At 39.9% G+C, this 25,793-nt stretch overlaps 1 protein-coding gene across 1 annotated transcript in view; it reads right to left on the reverse strand.

The window, feature by feature from the left end:
- Positions 1-25,793, reverse strand: part of SLC6A2 (solute carrier family 6 member 2) — a 102,910-nt gene that overhangs the window by 46,998 nt on the left and 30,119 nt on the right. Inside the window, exons 3-6 of the mRNA XM_077830988.1 lie at positions 23,602-23,839; positions 8,652-8,790; positions 7,126-7,260; positions 2,711-2,814 (exon numbers count right to left, since the gene is read on the reverse strand). Of these exons, the coding sequence (XP_077687114.1) occupies positions 2,711-2,814; positions 7,126-7,260; positions 8,652-8,790; positions 23,602-23,839 (616 nt within the window). The remainder of the gene's footprint in view (positions 1-2,710; positions 2,815-7,125; positions 7,261-8,651; positions 8,791-23,601; positions 23,840-25,793) is intronic.

The following is a 25,793-nucleotide window of genomic DNA, read 5'->3' on the forward strand; positions in this document are numbered from 1 at the left end:
TGCCCCAGTTTTACACCTGCGTAACTATTGATTTCAATGGAGTTCCACTGGCATAAAACAACTGGAGTAATATAGTGGTGAATCATGCCCTTTATTTGGAAATACAATGCTAATTTAAATGTGTTTTGTTCCACTTCAGTAAAGCGTTGCCAATGTAATAAAGATGTCACTGACATACTCCACAGTATTTTACCAAAGAATGGATTCATTTAAGTGTCAATTGTCTTTGAATGGAAGCTGGTTTATAGGATTAAAGATAAAACATAATATTTTAGAAACACTGCAGATCGCTCTACAATACAGCCAGAGTGATTCTGGTAAACTACATAAGACAAGTGTAATAAGCTCAGCACAGTTTAATGTAATTTGAGGTATTGCCTCAAGGCATTTATTTTAAGTTCCAGAGTGTATTTCATGGCAAATTTACTCAGGGTACAGAATAAAACAATTATGTAGGAAACATCTTAAAGCCAGGCTTCCTAGAAATCTGTAAGATTAATGTTAATCTAATTGTAGAATGCAATGATTGCCACTTTGGAGAATAGCTATTATTAGAGGTGTCATTTTTACTACAGCATTACCCACATTAATGTCACCTAACATGAAAACCCACTTGTGAATCTAAAGTTACAGTGGGCTTGGTCCAAAGCTGACTGAAATCAATTGGAATCTCTCCATGGACTTCAAAGGACTTTGGATCAAGCCCTGTGTTCAGAGAATTGAACAAATTTAACAGACCATTCCAGCAAACTAAAATCTCTATAGTCTTTTGTGCTTTTTATGGACTGCTATAGGCGTGTTTGTTAAAGGCATGTTAGGTGCCCATTTTCCTCTTTACGGTAATATATCCAGTACTACTATATTCCAGCAAATTTTAGGAAAACGATATATTGCTAAACTAGGCTTACCATTCAAGTGTCACAGTCTGTCTGTGCAAGTCCTTTTGGTGAGACCCGTGACTAGGCTACTGGCCCAGGCAGGGAATAAGGGCGCCCTTATACCCCTTCATGGGCTTCATGCTACTACACGCCTAGAGCAGGGGGGAGTGGCGTGGCACTGTGATTGAGAGGTCTGTCTCAAACTCCTGCAACTACTTCTGGGATGGTGCAGCTTATGCACCACTCAGGGCTGTTTCTACAGTCACCACCAAGCCCTTTGCTTCCTAGCTTTTACTCACAGATGTTTTCAAAAGGAGGTACTGTAGGTAACTGTTAGCACCTAGCCCAGGACTATGTAACATGCGGCGATGTTCTCTGATGCTTTCTATTATGGGTATTTTCAGGCACTCCAGTTTATTCCTCTGGTGAGGCTATATTACAGGAACTCCATTTTTGTTGTCTTTTTGCATTACAAATATTCTGGATTAAAATCCATATTTTTGAATAAAATCCTAAACTGGATTTACAAGCAATGCATTATTAAACCTGAAAGACATTTTAGAGTTTACTTGTCATTCTTTGTGCTTTTTGCACTTCTCTTAGGTTGGGCATTTCAAAGAGACTAGTCAGTCTGGCCCACAAATGCTGACCCACACACACAAACACTAGGCAAATGAAATGCCCCAGAATGTGAGTCCTTTAAAGCCAAACTAGCCACAATGATGGAGACCTTGGGGAAACACTTTAATTAAAATTTGTACAAAAAAAGTATCCCTTTGATTGGTAAAAAAACCCTTCAAAATTCAAAGTTTTTCAGCTAGTTCCATTCTTTAGGTCTTTTTGATAAAGCAGCATAGTAGACACACACAGAACAATTAAAACACACATTCAAATGATTGACATTAAAATGTAAAGTAACAGTGTCTGTCTCTTACTATTTCTCTGTACAGTGCCTCCCACAATGGGACCTCCAGCCCTGGTTGGGACCCCTATGCACAATGGCCCTGATTCAGCAAAGCACGTATGTACATGTTGAACTTGAACTATGTGTTTTGCTGAATCAAGGCCTACTGAAAAAAAAATCACAAATAGGTAATCTGGAAACATAAAATCCCTTTAGGATTTGACTCTAAACTCCTCGTTTCTGTTAAACTTGAACAAACGAGGAAACATCCTCCTGCTTCTCTGGGGTTGTGGACCAATCAGATTTCATTGAATATTCTCTCTTGTCTCTAGTGCTACTTGTGAAAGACAAATATAATTGCAGTTTACACAGCTTTCTAAAATTAATCCTCTACTGTTGGACAGGAGAGCCAATAACTTTGCAGGTTCTTACTGCTGAACTTTCAGTAAAGAAGTACTTTGGGTGTGTTTGGGTCACGTTTTGGGTTGGTTCTCATGTCCAAATCAGAATGCCAGTCAATAATAAAATCACAATTAAATGAATGAAGTACACTAGTGCATATTAGGTTGTAATTATCAGTTCCACTGGCTAAATAAATAACAATAAATAATAGAACATACCTGTTACCTGTATAACGTACTATTATATAAAACAGATATATTTTATTATATTATAGGTATATTATATAGGATAGCATTATATATATAATCAGAAGTAAAAAAACTCCAAAGCTAACATGAAAATAGAGTTCTTGAATTGTGAAATACATATCAAGAAATAAATACATAAAAAATTAGATTACATTCCAAATTTCTCAGATATTTTATTGGAACCTTGGTATCAGAGTGCAAGTAAAGTGAGTCTGAAATCAGAGCTTTTTAAAGTCAATTGTCATTATCAAGTAGTAATGAGAAATAGACTCTCTTACCTATAACAGTTGTTGTCAAACTTATTATAACTAGCAAATGCAATTAAAACTCCAAACCCAGCTCCTAAAGAGTAAAATATCTGAGTGGCTGCGTCAATCCATACCTGCATAAAGAGATGAAAATTATTAGATGTGTTAGCTTAGTTTAAAAGAGAAAAGTTGAGTGACATGACAGAACTGTATGGTTAGAACTAGCTTTGGATATCTGTTGAAATAATATCTCATCATACTCCATGACTACAGAACCATAAATATTTCCCAGCCCGTCAAGAACCAAGGCATGGGACTGGACTATTGGGACTGGACTGGACTAAGTCAAGGACTGGACTATTTCAACAAAGAGGCAAACTCTAAAGCAATAGCAAAACCTAAGTGTGTGCAGAGTGGTATTATAGGAGTGCTGGTAGCTTATTGAACTTCCACAGGGTACAGAAACGATTAATTGATTTTTTTGCTGCGTTGTGGCAATACACTTCCCACTAGCACTGGGTTAATTTGGATTGCACAGTCAGAAATAAAAATAGTCAACAGGTTAGGCGTTATGGAATGTTTTCCTTTCCCACAGGAGAGTTTATTGCATGGGACCGTTATTACAGTTTATATGATGCTTTCTTCCATCAGAGGTCGAAGTCTGATTGACATGCTTTGAATAGGACGTCTAAGAGATATTCCTTCTCAAGTCTCACTCATTTAAAGGGCCAAGAACTATTGCTATGATAGTCATTAAGTCCCACCACTTCATCTGCTCAGACTGTATAGAGCCCATTCCAGAGCCAATGCCTGGATTTTAAACTAGGATCCTGAAAATACAGGCAGAGGAGGTCAGATGAACTGTTTTATGAAGGTTTTCAAATGTCTCTTCCCTCAAGTATCACATTGAGAAGTCAAAAGCTCACAGCTTGATCCCAAGAGGTTCTGAAGCTAAGGGGAGCTGAGAGTCCTCAGCACCTCACAGACTCAGAATGTTTGGATTTAGCCGAATCTGCCAAATATAGCCCGAGGCTAAAACACCTGTGGGTGTGTGTTGAGCAAAAGAACTCTAGGATGTATTGCTATCAGCTGCTGGTGCTGCTAACACTCCACATCCCACTTGTTGGAAAAGTTGCGCAAAGTCTCAACACAAGGAATTTTTTAAAATAAACTATACTTGGGAATGCCATACTGACACCACAAGGTACTTGTATTGCTTTTTGATAGGTCACTGGCTCTTTGCCACTTTGTGTCCTACCACTGGATTTGTAGCTACTTATGCTAGTTCTGTATTTTTGGCCCAATTCAAAAGCACTTAAGTCTCACTGGCTTTAAGATGACTTTAGCACATGCTGTATAGGGATGGATTTAAGCATGGGCTTAGAGTTAAGCACGTGCTTCTGTGCCTTGCTAAATCTGAACCTTGGATTGAAATAATCCTCTGTGTTAACCCAATTAGCTGCTGTGCAGATCAAGATAAGCAGTAAGCAGCAGAAGACAGAAGTCACTAAAGAGTCAAGGTTCCATGCAAAATATTCCTTGTAATAACAAACAGGATGCAACACAGAGACAATGGGGCTGGGTTCTTCTACAATTTACGCTGATGTTATTCTACTAATTTCAATAGAGTTACTTCTGACTCACGCCGTGATCCAGTTTAACTGTATCCTATAGTATTTGAATTTGTATGTACCATTACAAAAAATTCTGGGAGGTTGTAGCCAGTCTTTCACTCCAAGCTTCCTTCCTGTTTATATTACTATAACTTTTGTTCCTACACTTCTTCTTCCATGTATGGACTTGCAATATTACTGCACAATACAGAGAGGAAGGGGAAATACTAAGTGAATCCCCAGACATGATGTAATTTTCAGGAAACTTCTTATGATGTCCAAAGGAGCAAATACCTCCTTCCTGGCCTAGAATTCCTGATGACTCTGGTTTTATTAATCACTCACTGCTGTTCCTTTTGTGGAACAGAAGTACTGCTGCCATTTACAAAGATTTTTAAATTAATCACTTGCTTTTTGTGCCGTGGAGCCAACAGTATCAAGCTTTGTGCTGCTGGACTTGTCAGCAAGGAATGTATGTAGGCCCTGTTCCCTTCAGATCTCTTCAAAACAATATTTCTATCTGTATTCTTAATGGGTCTGATCTGGCACAGTGCTTGTTTTACTGGCAATGGAAGCCTCTCATGAGTTGCTGAACACCTTGCAGCAGTGAGCCCTATAAACTCTTGGCATGAGGGGACTTTATGCCTTTTACATTAGGACTTTTGATCCTAGAGCAGAGCAGATTGTAGAACAATGCAATTTATCTGTGACTTTTATTTGCTGCTGTTCTTCACTGGGGAAAAAATATTCATAAATCAAAGGCTCTTGCCGAAACACACTGAACTGGTACTCAGGCAGCTGTCAAATCTCCCAAAGGCCCAATAACAAGGATTAAGCACACAAACACGTCAATAGAGCCAGCAGGGGCCCCAGCTTCCTCGACAGGGGGTTGCAGAAAGAATAACTCAACAGGCAACTTGGCTTTCCTCTTTCTTGTAAGTGGTCTTCCATCTTTCATCATCCTGCAGGCATTCTCTGTCGGTCTCTCTCTCTCTCTCTTTTATATAAGTAATCTGGAAAACTTGGTGTCAAACAAATATCTTTGTGGCTAGCCAGGTAGCAGCTGTGTAAACTTAAAGCCCAAAAGAGCAATACACAAGTCTATTCTACAAATGCAGAACACAATTTGAGGACCAGATCCTGAGCTGGTGTGAAGTCAGCATAGCCCCATTTACTTCCAGCTGAGGATCTGGCCCTGAATATTTATTGTTTTCCAAACATCACTTAAAATACTAAGGAAAATGAAATAACTCATGTCTCTTCCCCTGTATTGAGCTACACAGACACACCCCCGTTACTGTATATTACACATTTCTGGTATGATGGGAGTGACATTGCTTTGGTGACAGACATGACTCAAGCTGTAATATTTGATCTGGATTTGAAGCACCCCAAAGTGAGTGGGTTCAGATTTGAAGATGTGCTGTGCTATACTGCAACCTACTGTCAATGAAGAGACCTGAACATTGGCTGTTGCATACAGCGGATAAAATTAACATTACCAAAAAAAAAATAAATAAAAAGGGAGGGAAGGGACTGTTTTGATTACAACACATGAAGTAGTCCTGGATTTTGGTACTCAAGCTTCATATTAACTTTGTCTAGTTTTTCTAACTCTGATGGGCCTCTCTTTAGGTGTTTTCATGCCAGTTTGTTTCTTCTTGTGTTTTTCCAGTTTTCTATTTTGTATCTATTTGAAAAGCACTTAACATTTTCAAGCTGGTCTGTACCAAGGGAATGCCATTGCTTAAGGACTCATTCTTTTTTCTCCCTAAGTAAAAACAAACAAATAAAAAAACCCCAGCCCTGGGATAAAATCTGTTTGTGATCACTAAATTACTTCCCTCTGGGGCTTTGGAAAGGCTGGTAATTTCATAACGAATTTGAGTGAGTTGACTTGCAGATCTTTTTAATACAATAGGCTGAGGGCAGAAGTTATTCTAATATACAGTAGGTTGAATGTTCTCAGGGCGCTAAGGCCTATAGGGCTATATTGGCTACAAACTGAAAGTATGTGGCCACATTTGCTTTGGCTGACTTACAATGTCAGGCAAAGCTATCGACATATGTACTTTAAGTTTCTAATTCCTTACTACTGAAAGTCTCAGTCATTATAAAGTACAATAAAATGGCTTGCACTGGAATGGCCCTGACAAGTCAGGTATTCATTACCAAACCTCAAATCAGATACTCAACCAAAATTTCAAGTGCCTATTCAAATTGGGAAACATAATCCAAAATGATTTTTCCCCAAGAAAATCTTCATTTTCAATTAAAAGCTATTTTCTGTAGTCATTAGTTTTCAATGGAAAAATTTCAATCCGCTCTGCTCATTATTCTCTACTAGCAACTGCTGAACATAAAGGGCCAGAAAATAACCAGATCTTACCAACTATTTCCCCAGCATGCAGGAGCTCTCAGCTGGCACAGAGCTGATGCAGCCTGCCTTTGCAGTACCCCGTGGCCATACAGGAAGCGCGTCATCATAGGTAAGGTTTGTGGTCAAAACATGTACAGTTTCTTAGGGACTGGAAGGAGGAATAAGACGAAGCAGCCCCTAGGCTATTCTACTAGTACCAGTGCCCAGAATTGTGCAGATTCATTCTGATACGGCTCCCTGATGCTTTCCTCACTATCAGAGAGTCAGAAACTCTGCACAGTAGAGAAACTAGAGGAACGTTCATGTGCTAACAAACATAAATACATCATTTGAGAAACTAACACTAACAATTTAATAACAGCTTCTATTTCTATTAACTCGGACAATAGATAGGAGGGTCTGCGAGGGCTATTATTTCATTATAGGAAGCGAAGATGGAAGAGAGAACTTACCGTAGCTTCTTTTAACCTTCTGAAATCTATGTGAAGGTAAGCATTTATTCCATTGTATGCACCAGGCAATGTGATTCCATGGATTAACAATACAAATAATACAACGTAAGGCAAAGTGGCTGTTATCCACACAACCTGCAGGGGACAAACAGACACCAAATGTTAAATAACCTACTGTTACACAAACTGGAAGTTTTATAAACATGTTGGAGAATCCAGTTGTCCCTTTGTTGCATCTGTTCTCTGGAGGATGTCTTGATTGTTTATCATAAGGGGCACTGTCCTAGCAAAAAAGAACTGTTAGTTACCAGTCACACAAACTAGGAAAATTGCCACAAGTAAAGATAGGTAGTATGTTAAAGTATGAGATGGGTTAGGCAAGTGAGATTATATGTCAGCAGTGGAATGACTATATTATTAATGGTTGTATTAAACTTCTGAGCAAGTTCAGTATGAATTATTTCCAGAAGCATAAGTAGACATGAGCAGATATTTGCTGTAAAAACCATAGAAATATACAAAGCAACTCAGACAGCAAGAATTCTCAGATGTCTTCCACGGCTAGGACTTCTGATTGAGATTGATTCATTCACCATACATTGCCAAGAAATGTTCCATTTTTTCTAATCAACTAAGTAAAATATCAACATGAAAATGAGGAAATGCTGACATTTACGGAAAATATATGGCATAAATGGAGGGTTATAATTGAACTGTTTGTACAATTATACTGTTGTAATTGAAAAGCCAAATAAAGAAAGGCTGTGCATTGAAAGACTAACGAAAGGCTGGGCATTCGACCACATGATTGAAATTAAACCACGGTATGTGAACATTAACTGATTAAAACTGTTGAGGTGGTAGCTAATTTATCAAAATCAAAAATATTCTGAGGTTTGGAAGCTAAAAACTCCTTTTCAGCAAGTTAATAAAGTTGCATCAAGGTCTAATGTCTTAATTCTAAAATATCCAAATGATGTGTCAGTAAATATCCAGGTGGTTTCATTTCAGCTCTTGAGGTACTTCAAAGAATAGTTGCCGAAACCTTTGGAAGTGATAAAGTGTTTAAGTTAGAACGCATGTTTATTTAATAAAAGCAAGGGCCCTTAAACAATACAATGAAAGCTTTAAGCAAGTTTTGCAGAGAACAAGAGACAATCTTTAACCTTTATCCAACTCCAACAGAAGTCAAAGGGAAGACTCACCCATTGACTTTAATGGGCTTTATATCAAGCCTCTAATACTGAACTTAAAGTTAAAAAGCTAACAGAATTTTGCAATGCTGGACACCACTGGAGCAAAGATGATGTAATTGTTGACTCAGATAAAACAGGAGCTGTATTTGAAATGTCCACTCCACTTTGTAGAACAGATAGACAAAGATCTAAAGCTTTGGTCCTAGTGACACTCTTGGGTACAATGATTTACAGGCCCTATTCCCCTCCTCCCCCCCCCCCCCCCCAAAAAGTCACTTTCTAAAAAGGACAAAGAACAATATTGAGATACAAGAGCAATATTAGCTCTACCTTTCCTGAAGTCTTCACTCCTTTCCACAGACTAAAGAAAAGAATTATTACTACCACCAAGAGGCATAGAGAGAGCTGCCATCGGGGCGAGCCAAGGTCATGGATTCCACTGCTTTCATGCAGATGCAGTACACCTCGTCTAGACATAAGAGGGGAAGAGAGACAAAAACAAAACAAAAAAACCATCAGGTCACTTCTCATCCTGTGGGCTGCAAGTAGACATGAAAGCTTAATGACAATATATCAGTGGCTTCTCTGCTTAGATTCATAGATACTAAGGTCAGAAGGACCATTATGATCATCTAGTCTGACCTCCTGCACAACGCAGGCCACAGAATCTCACCCACCCACTCCTGCGATAAACCTCTCACCTATGTCTGAGCTATTGAAGTCCTCAAATCGTGGTTTACAGACTTCAAGGTGCAGAGAATCCTCCAGCAAGTGACCCGTGCCCCATGCTACAGAGGAAGGCGAAAATCCACCAGGGCCGCTTCCAATGTGCCCTGGAGGAAAATTCCTTCACGACCCCAAATATGGCGATCAGCTAAACCCTGAGCATATGGGCATATGCTTGATATAGTTTTTAATAGAGCTGGTCAACATTTTGCATATTTCAATGGACAAAAAAGTTAATATTTTTTCTATTTTGATTAAACCACAGAAAATAAAATGAATGTGTGGACACCCCCTTATTCTCCAGCAGTACAGCTGGTTGAAATATTTCAGATTTTGAAAATGATGAAAAAATGTCAATTTTCATATGTATGTGTATATGGTATATTCACCAATACTCTTCCCTCATTTTTGACCAGTTCTAGATTTTACTTAGGCCAATGTCAACTAGAAATCTGGATCACCACAGCATCAGGAAATGGGAGGTTAAATAATATAACTGTTTTGCTTTGCTAGCTCATCACATCTAATAAAGATGAGTTGCCATAATCTTTTGGCTGGATCTTCAATTTCAGTCTTAATTAGATGAAAAATGCGTTTAAAAGTATCATGCCACAGTAAGTAGCTGCTCTGTTTTTATTACATCGTAGGGCCAATAACAAGTAAGGAATGAAAGTACATGGATCAGTGTGTATGTGATGCCCATTCAAGAGTCTTCTCTTTTTTAGAAATTAAAAGGTGAGCTTTAGTTTATATTTTAAGAACAATGAGTGCTAAGACCTGCAGAAACATTAACAAAAATATACAGATAGACTCCTTATGATGCTTAACAAAAAAAAATTCTTCAACCAAATTTATGGACATAAATAGGTTGGGCTTCTTTAGAATAAACCCACAAAGTCTCATTTAAACCTTTTCTCAAAATGTGAATGGAACCCACCTCAAATCTTAATATTCAGAAAAGTTAAACCTGATTCTGCATGCCTTGTTGAACTCACTGAACATTCATTTCCCCCAAATATTCTTTTGAATTTTTAAATGAGTATGCTTCAGTGGTGATCGTTTTCCATGAAAGATCTCACAAATGATCTCACTGTTAGGAACATTTGCCAAAAGATCAATTTCAAATGTGGGTTTGTAAGTAGTTGCACTGGAAGCTTGATTCCAAGAGATCTGTTCCTTTCATCTGGAAAAAGAATCATAACATGGGGGAAGTTTTTGTTTGTTTGTTTCTTAAACCTCAGCAATTTAATGTTAAGGCAGCTGGGGACCAGCTGGACTGAGGGAGTCCCCCTAACCATTATCCCTGTACCAGCTGCAGGGATGAGGACGGTGGCTTCACAACAGCTTTGAGGATTCCCTAACACATGAGATTCTCCAGGGTCGAAGCATCTGGGTGGAGGGCCACTTGGCATTGGCAGAGTAATGCAAAATGACCAGAGTCCATTCCTAGACTGGGACCACCTTCTCCACCAACTGAAGAACAATTCCGTATCTCCTCCAACATTGTGAAGAAGTGCTTTTAAGCCTGTCATTTAATGTGTTCTGAGGTAACATAAGCCCTACAGACCTATTTAAAATATCATCAGCTTGAGTGGACATAAACTGGAATATTTATTTTCAAGTCAGACCTGTCGTCACCTGTCTCTCTTCTCAAATCCTTAGTTGATTCACAACTAGTCCAGAAACCTGTCAAAACACAGTATTAATGGAATCAACCTATTTATTTGTTTTTGCTTTTTTGCCACCAACCTCTTTAAGCAGATCTAAATCTAAAACTACCCAATGGAGGATGGAGAGTGAAACTTGCTGACAGAGGTACTACTTCCGTTTTATAATAAAGTTCTCTAACTCCATTAACAAAACAAGGAAATTGCCAGGTTAGTGACAGCCACAGAGAAAGACAGCAAAGGAAGGCGAAAGTCAGAAGATGTAGTAAAATAATCAGTGATCGTAAGGAAAATCAGTAAACAAAATATTAAGAAAAAGTGATGAAAGATGAAAAACGGAAGTGCGGAAAAACATTACCATATTATTTTTACCTGTGGGGTGGGGTTGTGGGGAGAGAAGAACAATTAGAAAGTAGATAAGGGACTCATTACATTAGGCTGAGCAAGACACAAGAAGTGTTGATAAATCGTTTAGTACGACTTTTAGGCTTTGTAATATTGCAGCCTGACCCCAGAACACAGGGCCGGTGGCATTCAGCTGGAACAGCATTGAAACAATGCTGAGGAACCTCCAGATAGATAGGAAAACAAGAATTGCTGTAGTGGTGCATCTAGTCCAGTTTCTTGTCAAGGGTGGGTGTAAATGCAAAAGGCCTAATTCTTGTAATTTACATGAAGGCTACTTTACATGACTCTGGCAATGTAAACGGGACTTAAAGTGGCCATGAATTACAACTGCACCACCTTTGAGGCCCTTTGCATTGTCAGGGCTGTAAACTACCATATAACCAGGCCCGAAGAGTCTTCCTGCCTATCTGTGGAGGTGGGAGAGGCAGGGCTGTGTGGGGTTTCAGACTAGAGGATATTACTGTCAGGGACTTTGCTGTCTCTCTCAGGGAGATTTTATGTTTGCCCTTTTATTGTTATTTTGGAAGCAGTACGTGTTTGGCTCTTTGTGTCTGGAAAGCAGTTCTCCCCATGGGCAGACTCCTCCTACCTGCCCTGCTCCCTTCAGCCTGCTCTTCCTGGACAGATTTCACTCCCCTATTTCCTCCTGGATGGACTACTATTTCCCCTCCCTCACCTGAACCCTTGAATTTCCACCCATGTGAGGCAGCTCATCTCAACTGAAACCAGAAGACAACTGGCCATCAGTAGTGAGCTATTTATTACACCCTTGCCTTCTGTTCTGCCTCCATAATACATCAAGGTCCTCTCTGATTGCAGGTTCTGGATACCAAGGAGCCAAGATAAGGTCCTGCATTTACAATCAGAGCTTTCATTAAACTGAAGAGGCAGGGTAGCCTTAGAGATAGAACACTGGACTGGGACTCAAGAGATGTGTATTCTATTCCTAGCTCTGCTATGGGGTAACCCTGAACAAGTTGCTGCTCCCTGTGTGTCATTTTCCCCATCTGTAAAGGGATAGTGATATTATCGCTGTTGTGAAGTGCTTTGAGATCAATGGATGAAAAGTGCAATATAATAGTTAGGTATTTTTATTAGGTCATCTCTGACCTGAGCCCATCATATCCCCTTTGTGAGCTATTTTGAAAAGTGTTCTTTTAGAACCATTGAAGTATTAAAGCATAACAAGGAAACCTAACTCAATAGAAAGAACACTATATTGTCCATTTAAATATTTTTAAGCCATAGTCTGGGAGAAAAACAAAAACAATAGCTTTCAGAATGGTATTGCCCTTTGTACAACCAAATCCTATGGAGAAACTCCTCAGTAGCTTATTTGTGTGACTAATTCTTACTGAGAGATTCACAGCACTGTACATTGCAAGTATCAGAGATTATTGCACAAGCAGGTGGACTTGAGTATATTAAAATAGAGGCTGTGGTTCCAGTCCATGTCCAATGATAATTCCAAGTTCAATTAAAAGGCTTGTTTTGCCATTGTGATGCAGTTTACAGACCCCACACAGAGACTAAGGGAGTGAAGGAGCTGTACTGGGCCAAAAGGGCCCCACCCTTCAACAGCTGTGGAACATGTTCCAAATAGATGAGCTGGTCAGAAGGGGCCTCTGAAGCAGAGGGAGAGAATGGCTGAAGGGAGGAAGCCAGTTTACAGCCCTGGGAACAGAACAATCTACAGGAGAAGGGTCTGGACTGTGGGTAAGATCTCAATTGGGAGGGTAAAGGCCTGAGCCTTTTCCCTCCCCCACTCCCTGCTGAGAGAGACTAAATGAACATGGAGAAGAGATCTGGGGAATGCTTATTTGACCAGCTGAGCTGCTGACACTGATTGGGAACTCCCTGCTGGAGCAGGAGAGGGCAGCAGCCACACACCAAACTGCAGATAGAGAGGGGGAAGTAGGGAACAGCCCAGGGGATGCTGATAAGGTGCACCAGGAAGAGGTGACTGAGACATTCCACACCTCTCCCCTTTGGGCCCTGGTCTGTAACAGGAGGGAGAGGTAGGGCCCAGGTCCCCCTAACTTCACACCCCCCTCTTCCATCCGACCAGGAGAATCCTGGAGCACTGGGCAATGAAGATCACACACAGCTTGACCACCAGACCCGCTGACCACCAGGCAAATTCATCTCAGGACTTTGGGGGTGGAAGGACTGTTGAGCCATGGCCTGCCAGTCTCTGAGCGAAACCAGCTACAGCCATCCTCAATTTTTTAGTTGAAAGAGGTATTGGTTTACATTTGTGTTGGACCAATAGAAGGAATTTCACATACACATGCACATACACAATATACAGAAAGGCAGGTTTCAATGGCAGAGTATATCTGCCCTCAGAGGGATTTGTTGATGAATTGATATTTTGGCAAATACATCATACAATCTGACAGTCATTCATTTTGACACGCTTGTATTAAAAACAGAAGTATGTTTCTTGCCCTTATGTTAGAACATATAAACTTCTGGATATTAACTGATGTAGTGATGTTTTTGACAAATGCATTTGTTGTCAAAAGCCTCAATGTTGGTTTTTTTTTTGTTTTTTTTTATCTTAAATCTTACAGGAGAAAACTTTTGACATCTAAATCTTCTGAGGACAAGTAATTTTAGGGTATGTGGGTTATGGTATAGGCACCTATAGAGATGTCTATTGGAGTTGCAAGTGCCCAGTTCCTCCAAAATTCAGATATTAAAGACTTATCAAGTTAGCCTCCCAAAATTTGTGGCACTTAAAATTAGAGGCCGCTTTTGAAAATTTGGGCTTAATTTACTTTCCCAGGATCACAGAGCAATAGAAATGCCTATAGAGAGACAGAACCTAAACCAAGAGTTCTGAGATCTAGTCCCTACTCTGATCTAGACTAATTATCACTTTAATTTTTAAGTTTAGACAGCCATCCTGGTTAGAAGATGCTAGAGGGACTTACACTATATACTGTATGTCAGTGGTTCTCAAACTATTTACCATTGTGGGCCACATATGAAACTCTGTGTGTGTTATGTGGGCCACATCCACGCAATAGATGTACTACTTGTATGGCCCTCAGGATGTCACATGGGCTGCACATGTGTGCTGATTGGGCTGAGGTGGCCCAAGGCTGCAGGATGAGAGTGACTGCTGTGTGTAAACTACAGAAACTAAAATTACTGCTCTCTGCTAATTACATTTATAATGCAATTTGAAATGTGTTCATTGTGCTCAATCCTACAATTGGAAGAATCACATACGTGTATCCATCAAGTTGTGGTCATAATTTTAAATAATTATTGGTGCTGGTTTCCTTAAATGTGTAATGTACAGTGTATACTACGAAGTACGTACAAAGAGACAGGCAATTTATCAGTGGCTCTGGCTGGTATATTATGAACTGCTGGTTGATCTAAAAGAAATGGTATTAGATTTTGATGAATGTTAATCCTGAGCTGATAAATGGCCGCTTTGGGATTTAACTCTTCACAGAGAGAGAATATTAATCCCAACCCACTGAAGTCTTTGCTCTACTTAATGTTGCCATTTAATTATTAATACTGGCCTCCCTTGTTATGTGTACAAGGCTTAGGCACATTAAAGTTTACACTGCACTTTGAAGCAGCTGCTTGTTAAAGCTGATTTTTGCACCAACTCTCTTGAGGTTTGCAAATAAAAAGAGAACACTTTGGTTTAACCCCTTGGATGCTCTAATGAATAGCAGAAACACAAAGTGAGACATGTTAGCCTAAGTAAGAAGCAAAGCAACAAGGGCATTTCAAGAAAATTCATGTCCTCTGAAGTATGTATCATTTGTGGTTGCCAATGGAGTATTCCTTGACTAACAGTTTTGTAAACTCTTACCATGCAGGTCTGTTAACCAAAGTCCCAATCCTGCAATGAGCTCACTAAATACTTGCACCTATGCTTGCATAGAGACACTCAGATTTCAATGGGGCAGCATGCAAGTACAAGGGTTTGGCAGTATGGAGCTCATTGCAGGAGCAGGGTCCAAGTGCTCGACTGCTGCATGATAAGGACATGAACACACAAATCCTCCTTTCATGGCTAAAGTTTACTATAATACTAAGCTGTGGAAAGTCCACATAGAGAGGCTCTGCCTCAGGTTGTCAAGATTTCAAATCTAGGGAAACTCAACAGGAGCTGACTTCAGCTCTTGTAATCCTTTATAGGGCAAGAGGCAGTTGCTCAGATAGCTGGATACTCTCACCAAACCACAGGGCTTTATTCATGAAAAGTAACACTTTGAATTGCTCCTAGAAGTTAATGGAAAATGAGTGTATTGCATGCAGGACAGGTGTAATCTATTGATGTTGACTCTGCAATATACCATTGCTTGGAGCCCCTCTGGAAACTTAAACTAGCATAGATGTTACTAAGTCCCCTAGTTTCAGGTTTTGCTATAAAATCTAAATTCAGATCAGGTTTGCTAAGGTTTATGAACCCCTCAAATAGAGCTGGCCAAGTATGACAATTTCCTAAGAATATGCAAGCACATTTAAATGATCTCGTTTGCTTTGTACTCACATTTCATTTGTGTTCCCCTTTCTATGAGTAGGCCTCAAACAAATTTTACTGATGTGAATTCTTGTGGGAAACAAATATCCCAGCTGTACATGAGAGTATTTGTGGGAACGTGATTTTAAATTTGCACACAAGTATTTGTACCAGAAAGGCTTTCACACTTATCCAATCAGAGAAAAGAATCAATAGCGTGGGACTTTGACTTATTTGACTGTCTCAAAATGTCTAACATGTTAAAATATACAATACTCTCAGAGAACTGTTAACCATCAGTTCATGGGGTTATAAACAATTTGCTAAAATATTTCTTGAATGCTTCTGAATAGCTAATAAACCTGAGGTAATTTGCTTATGGCTCTTCCAGTGGCAGAAGACAGCAAGATTCACTGGATAAATTATTCAATATGGGGCCTGATCCAAAACCCACTGAAGTCAACGGGAGTCTTTTCATTGCCTTCAGTGGATTTGGAACAGGTCTATGGGACAGACACACAAAGCTAGAACCAAGCTCAGTGTTTGCATGAGTCCTTCTGAAGAGAAACTCCCCAGTTTTACCCAGCCCTAACCTTTGTAAGAAACATCTGGAAATCCCTCCTTTTCAATGACCATTCCAAAGAGGTGATTAAGTTAGGGATCCAGAAAAATTATTATGGACGTCTTGCTTTCCTAATCAAACCTTCAGATTTGTATTTTGGATCTGGCTGCAGCGTGAGCTCAGGAGAAAACTCTGAGAGGCTCAAAGCTGAACAATGCTGTATACACTTATGAACTAGATCTTGTTGCCTGCTAAACTCGAATATAATTGAAAGTTGCTGACAACTCCTGACCCTTTTCAGCCTAGCATGAGCTAGGATTTTTCTTCTTACGGAACATAACCAACAGAATATCAGACTGTCCCTTTCCATTCATTTTTGGCAATGCTTAAAGAGGTGCTAGGACTCAAGCCATTTTTTAATTTCATAACTGATGCAGCAAGCCCAGAGGCACCGGGGCTCTGACCTGCCTGGCCCAGAGGCGCCGGGAATCAGCCATGGCACAAATTAAGCCCTGGATTTTGGCCTCTGATGTCATGTTATTTGTGACCAGAATTGCTGACACTTGCTCCTGAAACAATTTTAAACAGATACTTAAGTCTGTTCTGTTATACTGAATGGAAGGCTATTAACAGGATTGTGTTAGTCAGCATTCAACAAAGCAAGCCAACACACTTTTAAACAGTGTATGCTCAAGAAGGGGAACTCACTGGCAAGAAATTGAGGGCAAGAATTCAGCAGGATTAAAAAAAGGGTTAGACATTATAAAAGTAAGTGTGTGTGTGTGTGTGTGTATACACACACACACACACAATCCCTGCAGTTACTTAAGAGGATACAAAAATTAAGGGATAAACCCTCATACTTAAGGGGATTACATAAATTACTGATTTATGGTGGGTAGGAAAAAACTCTCTCCTATAGAGAGTTTATTCCATAACTGTCTACACTGGGGTTTGCTACAGCTTCCTCTGAAGCACCTTCCTCTGGCCTCTGGCAAGAGACAGGATACTGGACTATGTGGCCCACTGGTCTGATCTCTTATGGTATTTCCTATTAGGAACTACTGTCCAAACCAGTAACCGCGCAGTTGGCCAAATAAAGTTAAGTCACTTCAATTTTGATTTTGCGATTACATTCTCACATGCAGAGTTAATGTGCTGCAGAAAACTGTTACTTCACGCATCATAAATTTACGTTCATAAGTATAATAAATGTGGACTCCGTTGATTCAAGCTTGTTTGAACTTCCATGTGGTTGCTTGCATAGCCTTTTTACAATTCATTACTCATATCTGGCCAGCCTTGCATACATTTAGTAGCAAAACTTCTGTGAATTTCCTCCACTGAATAGGGCATGAAAATTTGCTTGTAAAACATGTGTTATTATTACACAGGAGAAAAGGATTACAGTCCTGAGAAAATAGCTGTAACTCATTGCATTGCTGACAGTTTGGTAACAAAACCTTCCAAGGAGCAAGAAGGGAGAGAACAAAGATACAGTATGTCTATATTCAGATAAAATGTTTGAATAAGTAAGATAGGTTTGGGAACAATTTTTTTTTCAAGTGAGGCATTTTCTTAAAGTTGCTACTTATGACTTATTTTAACAAAGTTAAAGCAGATGGAAGGCAGTTTGCATTCTCCAGGGTGAATTCTAAACCAGAGGAAAAGGAAATAATTAAAGTAATACATGTCTCCAAAGTAATGTGGAGCTGATGTTTTATTTCTAGCTGGATTTTTCTTGACTTATTATTCCCAGCAAAAGAGCATAAGCTGTGAGCCCTACCACTCCACTATTGGCATGTCATAGGAAGAATAAAAGAAGCAGATTACATAACATTTATCTTGCCTGATTTTAAATGTATAAATAAATGTATGATTTATTTCGACCATCTCTAATGAGGTACTACAGAAGACCCATTCCCATGGTCCGTGTTCAGGCAAAGTTCCCATTGACGTCAATGGGAATTTTGCCCGTTTGGAGGCTGGAGGATTGGAACTAGAATTTATCTAATGAAACATGGTATTAAGCAGACATAAATGGAGAGTTCAACCAAAATTATCTACTAACTTGTATTGCTGGGAAATGACAGCTTATGTTTCTGTGCAAACCAATTAACTGTGTGAGCTTCCCCCCACTAAACTAGATTCTCAGGAGATGCAGATCAGCTCCAGTTAAGTCAATGGTGCCTCACGGCTCTGAAACTTGCCCCAGTTAAAATAGGACCGCTCCTCTTCCTCTTCAGAAATTCTACAATCTCAGGGGTGCTGGAGTACGGCTCTCTGACCTCAGCTCCTGGAATGCCCCTATGCTGGGAGGAGCCAAGAGCAGAAGAGCTCTGCCAGTCATATGACTGCAGGGATTCCCCTACTCCAGATCTCCAGCTAGTTGTTTAAGCCAGTTTTGTTGCTAAGCATACATGCAACACAAGCATGTAGGGGCAAAATTAGAAAGGCCAAGGAAAGATTAAACTAACTAGAGGCAGAAAAGGTAACAAGAAAACATTTTACAAATACATTAGAAGCAAGAGGAAGACCAAGCCCAGGGTCAGCCCATTACTCAATGAAGGGGGAAAGACAATAACAGAAAATGTTGAAATGGTGAAACTGCTAAATGCATTTTTTTGTTATACCAAAAAATTTAGTAGCAATCCGTGTCTGACACAGTGAAAATGAGGTAGGATCTGAGGCTAAAATAGAGAAAGAACAAATTAAAGATTTGACAAGTTAGATATCTTTGTCACCAGGGCCTGATAAAATGCATCCTAGAATACTCAACAAGCTGACTGGGGAGATATTTGAGCCATTAGTCATTATCTTAAAACACTCCTGGAAGACAGGAGAGATTCCAGAGGACAGGAAGAGGGCAAATATAGTGCCAATCTATAAAAAGGGGGATAAGGACAACCTGGGGAATTACATACTACTCAGTTTAACTTTGTTACCCACAAAGATAATGGAGCTAATAATCAAGCAATCAATTTGCAAACACCTAGAAAATGATAAGTAGTGGTCAACATGGATTTGTCAAGAACAAATCATGTTAAACCAACCTAATAGCTTTCTTTGTCAAGGTAACAAGCCTTGTGGATGGGGGAAAGGGTAGATGTGGTATATCTTGACTTTAATAAGGCTTTTGATACTGTCTTGCATGACCTCCTCATCAACAAACTAGGGAAATGTAACCTAGATGGAGCTACCATAAGATGAATGCATATCTGCTTGGAAAACCGTTCCCAGAGAGTAGTTATCAATGGTTCAGGGTCAAGCTGGAAAGGCATATCTAGTGGGGTCCTGCAGAGATCAGTCCTGGGTCTGGTTCTGTTCAATATCATCATCAATCATTTAGATAATGGCATAGAGAGTATACTTATAAAGCTGAGAAGGGTTGCAAGTGCTTTGGAGGGTAGGATTAAAATTCAAAATGATCTGGAGAAATGGCCTGAAGTAAATAGAATGAAATTCAGTAAGGACAAATGTGAAGCATTCTACTTAGGAAGAAACAATCTACTGCACACATACAAAATGGGAAATGACTACCTAGGAAGACATACTGCGGAAAGGGATTTGGGGTCATAGTGGATCACAAGCTAAATATGAGTCAATAGTGTAACACTGCTGCAAAAAAAAAAAAAAAAAGCGAACATCATTCTGGGATGTATTAGCAGGAGTGTTGTAAGCAACACATAAGAAGTAATTCTTCCACTCTACTCTGCGCTGATAAGGACTCAACTGAAATAGTGTGTCCATTTCTGGGTGCCACTTTTCAGGAAAGATGTGGAAAAATTGCAGAAAGTCCAGAGAAGAACAACAAACTTTATTAAATGTCTGGAAAATAGGACCTATGAGGAAAGATTGAAAGAATTGAGTTTGTTTAGTCTGGAGAGGAGAAGACTGAGGGGGGCAAATGATAGTTTTCAAGTACATAAAAGGTTTTTACAAGGAGGAGGGTGAAAAATTGTTGCTCTTAACCTCCGAGGATAGGACTAGAAGCAATGGGCTTAAATTGCAGCAAGGGAGGTTTAGGTTGGACATTAGGAAAAAATTCCTAACTGTCAGGATAGATAAGCACTGGAACAAATTGCTTAGGGAGTTTGTGGAATCTCCATCACTGGAGGTTTTCAAGAGCAGATTAGCCAAACACCTGTCAGGCATGGTTTAGTTTCTATGTAGTCCTGCCATGAGTGTAGCGGACTGGACTGGACGACCTACTGAGGTCCCTTCCAGTCCTACACTTCTATGATTCTAAGGAGCAGTGGCACAAAGGAGGGTAGAGCTCACACCCAGATTTGTCCCTATGTATGTGCCACCACAGCAGCCTCATTAGAGCCCACTTCAAAAATATGGAGGCTGGATAGGAGCTGTAGCTTTGTTCGCTTATGCTCTGATCACAGAGTGGATTTTTTCCTTCTTTTCTATTTTCCCCAGTGAGAGCTCAATGTTTCTCCAGATGACAAGCCAAAACACAAAAGAGAGGTTGAAACCTCCCACAGCAAAACTATTGCCCTAAATAACTGTTCTTACCATTATGCATATCATACAGTGGCCAACACAACAAACCTTAAACCAATAAAAGTGGTTAGAAACCTTTGCAATTCCACAGATTAAACAGACATGCTCTACCCTGACTCCACCCATCAGAAACCAGTTAGCCAACCCAAGAAAATAATATTTCTAATGCAAAGCAATAAAGTAACTGTGTGAAAAGAGCTATGCATTGCAACAATCTATCTCATTAGGAAGTGCAGTTGTCCTGCAGCAAAGATTTGTTTAGGAAAAAGTAATGAAGACAATCCTCCAGGAATAAGTGGGTGAAATTCCTGTACAAATCTCAAATTCAGTAGTGATTCAAGCAGTGGGGCAAGATGGTTAAAAAATTAATATAAATTCACTAATCAGCCATGCAATACATGTGCAAGATTAGTGTAAGTGACATACTAAGGGGCAGAAGAGGTTTATGTCAGGAAAAGAAAACAGGTCTTATTTTAACCAGAACCTCCTTCTTAATGTGATTTCCTGCTACACTCTTACTTTCAGGTCCCTCAGTGTCAGTTACACACATTTTTTGGAAACCCAGCAAAAGCCATAGCAGTGTCAATTAACATTACTTTATCACTTACACCCATTTGCTGACCATGTCACATGCAACATGGAACTGACACACTATGGATTTGGTTCTCCATTTTGTAAACACTTCATGGGTGTGAGTTAGAACCACTGAAAGAGACACCTTTATTAAAAGGTTGAATCCAATTCTGGAGCTTGGATCTGAACACCTCTAAACTTTGAGTAACCTCAGATCCCAAACTGAGCTTTATAAGCTAACCAAAACCCTGGATCTGAGCACATCATACACTTTGTGATTCTTCTCCCACATTTTACAGATGGGCAATCAGAGGTCATAGACAGGTTAAGTTATTAGCCTTGTTACTCTTCCCATTTTTGCCATATAATCTATTTCTTAGTAAATACAGGTGTTGGGATTTCAAAAATGCCCAAGTTTTAGGACTATGAATCCCAGGGCAAGCCAAATGCCATGTATGTTCCTAATTCACTTAGGCTTTTTTAAAATCCCACCAGAGATGTATGTTACTTGGCAGAGCTGAGAACACAGATCTCTTGACTTTTAGTCTTGTGTTTTAGCAGAGTCACAAGTTGAGTTGTGTTTCACAGAGCAGTAAAAGTTTACTCAGGCTTAAAGGTGTCAGATATCACACCACCTAGAAGAATGGTGAGTGTCTTATTCAGAGAGAACCACAACAATTCCTAACTCTAAGTAAGATGTGATGGCAAAATGGATATAACCCAAAGGTTACTAGACAATTAGTGAGCAATATAGAAATAGACAGAACAAGTAAGATGACTATGATGATTGTTGTAACAAATCTGAGGGCCAGATTTTTAAAGCTAATTAAATGCCCAGCTCCCATGGAAATCAGTTAGGCACCTAAATACCTTTTAAAAATCTGACTCCAAGAATACACACAAGTTTTAAGAGAAAACTTTTCTAAAATGACATTAACATTAAAATTTGAAGTTGTGTAATTACCACTTGGAAGTGTTCCCAGATTGTTCAGATCTCTTCTTCTTTCACCCCAATAGCATAGTCTCCAGTGTAGAATATTTACTGCATCTTTTTGCTGTAATTAACCCCGATACTAAGAGAAGTGGTTTTTTTCTGTCGGGAAGAGGCCAATTTCCTGGCTGACATTACTCAGCATTGTATCAAGTTCCTATACCATCACAGCCACTCAGTAGACCCTTGCAAAGCACAGAGTTTAGCAAACCTGTATCTTCTCCCAATGGTTGTACTGTATGCCACGCCCAACTTTTCAAATTTACTAACATTAAAGAGGAAAAACGAGTCATTAATGTGTCAGTGCAGTAACCATGGACCCACAAGATCCCAACCGTAGCCCAGCCATGTATGCCACGCTGAACAGGTTAGGCTGCTTGTGGGGGGAATGATGACTGTTCCCAGTGTTGAGAACATGGTCAGTGCTCACTAGATAAATATACATTGCCGTGGTTACAATTACAAAACAGAAATACTAATTAATAATCTGAATCAATTTAGTAGTGGATGAGATTAGTCTGGTGTCCAGCCAGTGCTCCCCTTTCACTAACCCAATCACATCTTTCCCTGGAAGAGGAGAAGGGTCCAGAACCCAATCATTCATAGTAAGACTTACAAAACAAGAATGTCTGAGACAATAGAGTGTATCTTCATCATTCAATTGTATTCCCAATTGCAATGGGTCCTGTTACCACTACGCACCCGAAGAGGACTTTTAGTTTGAAGTGTCTCAAAGCCTATGTGACTGATTCTGCTCCTGTTACCATCAACAGCAGAACTCAGTCTCACTTAAATGGGAATAGGATCAAGCCCTGTGTTTTGCAACTGCTACCCTCTCCTCCCTGCACTGTGCTTCATCCCATTTCACCGAGCTGCTGAAGCAGAAAAGGAAAAGGAGATCTCCTCAGAGATATTTGGCAAGCAGAGAAGCTAAATTTGTTGGGTAAATGATTAGTTTAAAACTATTCAGACAGCTTTATTCTGTATGTATTATTCCTTTGCCTAACACAAGTGTCATCTTGGTGTAGAATGAAAAAAAGCTGCATGTGGGTGGGGGGGCAGGGCGGAGATTTTGTGCTTTGTCTCTGACTCCACAGCACTTAGTGGCATCACTTAGCTGAACTGGGGAAACTGAGGCACAGAAGGAACATGTGACTTGCTTAAAGTCACACAGCAGGTCAGTGGTACTACCAGGTGTGTAACTCAAGTCTCCTGACTCCTAGTCTAAGGACCTGTCCCGTAGGCCATGCTCCTCACCGGAGAGAGGCTTTTAGAGACATATGAACAAACACCTCAACTAAACTGGAAATTTGAAGCAACAGCAAAGGCAACTCAACACTTACTCATAAAATTCAGCAGCAGGAGTGAGTTTGTACTTGGAGTACTTGGTGCCATTGCCAAGCACCGAGGCGTTGAAGAGTTTGGGATCTGTACAGTTTAGGCTATTCCAGCTGTTGCCGCAGTTTGTCCAGGGAAGCTCAAATGTGAATGATGAAAACAGATAATACAGAGACCAAGCTATGATAACGTTGTAGTAGAAACCCACGTAAAGAGCTATGAGTATCACGGCATAGCCTACACCTAAAGACAAAGGAAAACTAGATTATACATTGCATTTCACATACAACAATATACTCCAACCGTATTGTCTGAAAGCAGAACCATGCTTTTTTTTTTTTTTTTTAAATTAGATAAGGGCAGCTCCTAAACACAAGCTTGTTTTTGCCTAGTATTTTGTAAGGACTTAGCAAAGGGTTATAAATATAGTGGCTGGTCACAAAAACTGACCATTTAAAATAATAATTCCATGAAACGGACCTGGTGTTTAATAAAGCTTGTTGTGTTTGCTGGAAACTGGAAATTTTGCTATTAAAGGACATGACTCTGCTCTGATCCAGCACTGCTAGAGTCCGTGTTCTGTATTCATAGGGGAAAACTCACCCAGTGCAGAGGGCCATAAGCCCTGTGTTAATAGGGCCATTCGCTTCACCTGAGTAAAGTTCAGGTTCAGGGTAATCCACCTCCCTCCCCGTAAAGTTAAGTTAAACTGAGTACCCCTACAGCTGCTGTTCCCATCTGTGGGCTTCAATAGTGGCTGCTGCCCATCCCAACCTGGAAACAGCCTTGTGACTACAGACTGATTTCCTCTCCTGGCGTATCCCCATTGCCATTCTCTGCGCTGGTTTACATGAATCTAACATGAAAACTCATTCCAGATTATGCAAGGTGTGTGGAGACTGTGGAACCCCCAATGAGGGATTTAAGTGGGTCCTGGGCATTTGGCTGACCCTTCAAACCACGGTGAATTTCAACCTTTGGGCCAAATTTTACCCTGACTTTCAACCCCATACTGTATTACCTCAATGGATCTGCAGAGTGTAACTAAGGGCAGACCTTAACCCTAAATCCTTAAATAGTATGCAGGGCCTTGTACGGACCATCCAGCCTGGGGTGAACTCAACCCTGCACATTCCCTATTGGCCCTTCTAGATCTGAGTTTCTTTGGAATATCGTGAGGTGTGTCTGGAGTTTCAGTGTAGGCTTTCTTCAGTGAGCATTTGTTCTCACCATGAAAACAGACCCTTGTAAGCAATTAGTCACTGTCACATATTCTGAGGGGGTACTCTGGTACTAACAACAGATCAGAGTGGAGGTTCGTTCTCAGAATTGTGACAAGAAGCTTGCTATGCTTCAGCCAGTGCCATCAGTTTCTTTCTTATATGGGCAGCAGTGTTTGCCGAATGCTACATTTAAGCCATTTGGATTATCTCTAAAGAGACAAAGACTATCCAGTCTTCTACAGGCAGCATCACTGTGGTCTCTCAATGCCTAAGTGTAAGCCTTCATTTATAGTTTTAATCAGTCCAGAAACAGGATACTAATAATGGCATGAGAGTCTTGCTGATAATCACATGCCACCAGGTTTTTATGCACTTGACAAATCAAGGAAGACACAGATTGCTGTAGATAGAGTACCAGAGACTTGGGGAGATGGTCTGTGAAACTGCTACAATAATATTGTTCCATTACGTAATCGAAAGAGGTTTTCAGTTCATGTAAGGAGTAGCTGCCAAATCCTTAGGAGCCAACAGTCTAAAGAGTAAATTGTGTCAAGCATGGTCTGTGTTTGTCAGGAGAAAGTTAACTAATGTTTTACATAGGAATCAGTTTGTTTATCTCTGACTTCTAGCAAAAGGTGGTGAAAACAAACTTGAAACTGTCTTAAAAATCATGGGGTTTGGATGGCTTCTGCATGTTAGCAGTGAAACTGTATTGATAAATGATAGTAAAGAAAGCATTGGAAACCACCCTAGATGATGTATGTTAGAATGTACATACCCACCTCAAAGACTGTATACTGCATAGAAATGGGGGGGATTTTGTTTTTAAAACCACCTCACACATATATGCTGTTTCCTCAATTCTAGAGAGAAAATGGTTGCAATTTAATGTGAAAATTCAAAGGAACTAGACCAAACCTATCCCCGGGGTCACTCCACTGACAACAATAGGATAACTCCAGGTATGAATTTGC

The sequence above is a fragment of the Eretmochelys imbricata genome, chromosome 12 (assembly GCF_965152235.1).
Source record: "Eretmochelys imbricata isolate rEreImb1 chromosome 12, rEreImb1.hap1, whole genome shotgun sequence".
Taxonomy (NCBI): domain Eukaryota; kingdom Metazoa; phylum Chordata; order Testudines; family Cheloniidae; genus Eretmochelys; species Eretmochelys imbricata.